At 49.9% G+C, this 1,254-nt stretch overlaps 1 protein-coding gene across 2 annotated transcripts in view; it reads left to right on the top strand.

Moving 5' to 3' along the window:
• Nucleotides 1-1,254, top strand: part of LOC105542145 (cytochrome P450 2B6) — a 27,623-nt gene that overhangs the window by 16,242 nt on the left and 10,127 nt on the right. For both annotated transcript variants that reach the window (XR_001006426.1, XM_011983548.1), the window contains exon 4: nucleotides 98-258. Coding sequence is in view for 1 of the 2 variants with exons in the window: in XM_011983548.1 (XP_011838938.1) it covers nucleotides 98-258 (161 nt within the window). In the remaining variant the exon portion in view is untranslated. The remainder of the gene's footprint in view (nucleotides 1-97; nucleotides 259-1,254) is intronic.

The following is a 1,254-nucleotide window of genomic DNA, read 5'->3' as shown; positions in this document are numbered from 1 at the left end:
TTACTGAGTGATGGCAGACAATCACACAGAGATGGGTGACAGCCTGATGTTCCCCAGGTCCTTCAGTCTGTGTCCTTGACCTGCTGCTTCTTCCTAGGAGCCCTCGTGGACCCCACCTTCCTCTTCCATTCCATTACCGCCAACATCATCTGCTCCATCGTCTTTGGAAAACGCTTCCACTACCAAGATCAAGAGTTCCTGAAGATACTGAACTTGTTCTACCACACTTTCTCACTCGCCAGTTCTATGTTCGGCCAGGTCAGGGAGAGGGAGAAGGAGAAGGAGGGTAGGGGCGAGGTGAACATCCAGGACACACGAGAAAAGGATGACCTGTCTTGGGGGCCCAGAAATGCAGCTTATCGCTGGAAGAAAGGCAGAGACCATGTGGAGAGTCAGGGACATGGAGACCTGGAGGGAGGGGAGATGGTGAGACAGGGATAGAGACAGTGAGAGAGAGAATGGGGCATGATGTGGAGGCAGAAATAGAGTCAGAGAGAGACTGAGAGAAGGAAGATGAGCAAAAACAAGACAAAGAAGGACAGAGATCAAGAGATCCTGAGAGACAGAGTAGATGAGAATGAGTGTGAAAGAGAGGGAGAGAGAGAACGAATCAGGCTTTGGGCTTCATCTCTACTCTTCTGCTCCTCGATGTCATTTTTGTTATTATTATTATTTTTTTAGACGGAGTCTGACTCTCTCATCCAGGCTGGGGTGCAGTGGTGCCATCTTGCTTACTACAACCTCCACCTCCCAGGTTCAAGTGATTCTCCTGCCTCAGCCTCCCAAGTAGCTGGGACTGCAGGCATGCGCCACCACACCTGGCTAATTTTTTTTTTTTGAAACGGAGTCTCACTCTGTTGCCCAGGCTGGAGTGCAGTGGTGCAATCGCGGCTCACTGTAACCTCCACCTCCCTGGTTCAAGCAATTCCCCTGCCTCAGCCTCCTGAGTAGCTGGGATTACAGGTCTGTCACCACGCCCAGCTAATTGTTTTGTATTTTTAGTAGAGACGGGGTTTCACCATGTTGGCCAGGCTCATCTCGAACTACTGACCTCAAGTGATCTGCCCGCCATGACCTCCCAAAGTGCTGGAATTACAGGCGTGAGCCACCGTGCCCAGCCTGCTCCTCGTTCTTCTGTATCCTTGCTTCTCTGTCTTTGGTAAAGCTCCTCACCTGAAGAAAATCAAGGATGCATGACAATAAGGAACAGCATTTCTTCATTTTCTCCCATTTCTCCTTCTACTTGTTTTTTTT

This window comes from Mandrillus leucophaeus, unplaced genomic scaffold (genome assembly GCF_000951045.1).
Source record: "Mandrillus leucophaeus isolate KB7577 unplaced genomic scaffold, Mleu.le_1.0 Scaffold106, whole genome shotgun sequence".
Taxonomy (NCBI): domain Eukaryota; kingdom Metazoa; phylum Chordata; class Mammalia; order Primates; family Cercopithecidae; genus Mandrillus; species Mandrillus leucophaeus.
Note: the sequence above shows the minus strand (reverse complement) of the source record. Positions and strands in the feature narration are given on the sequence as shown.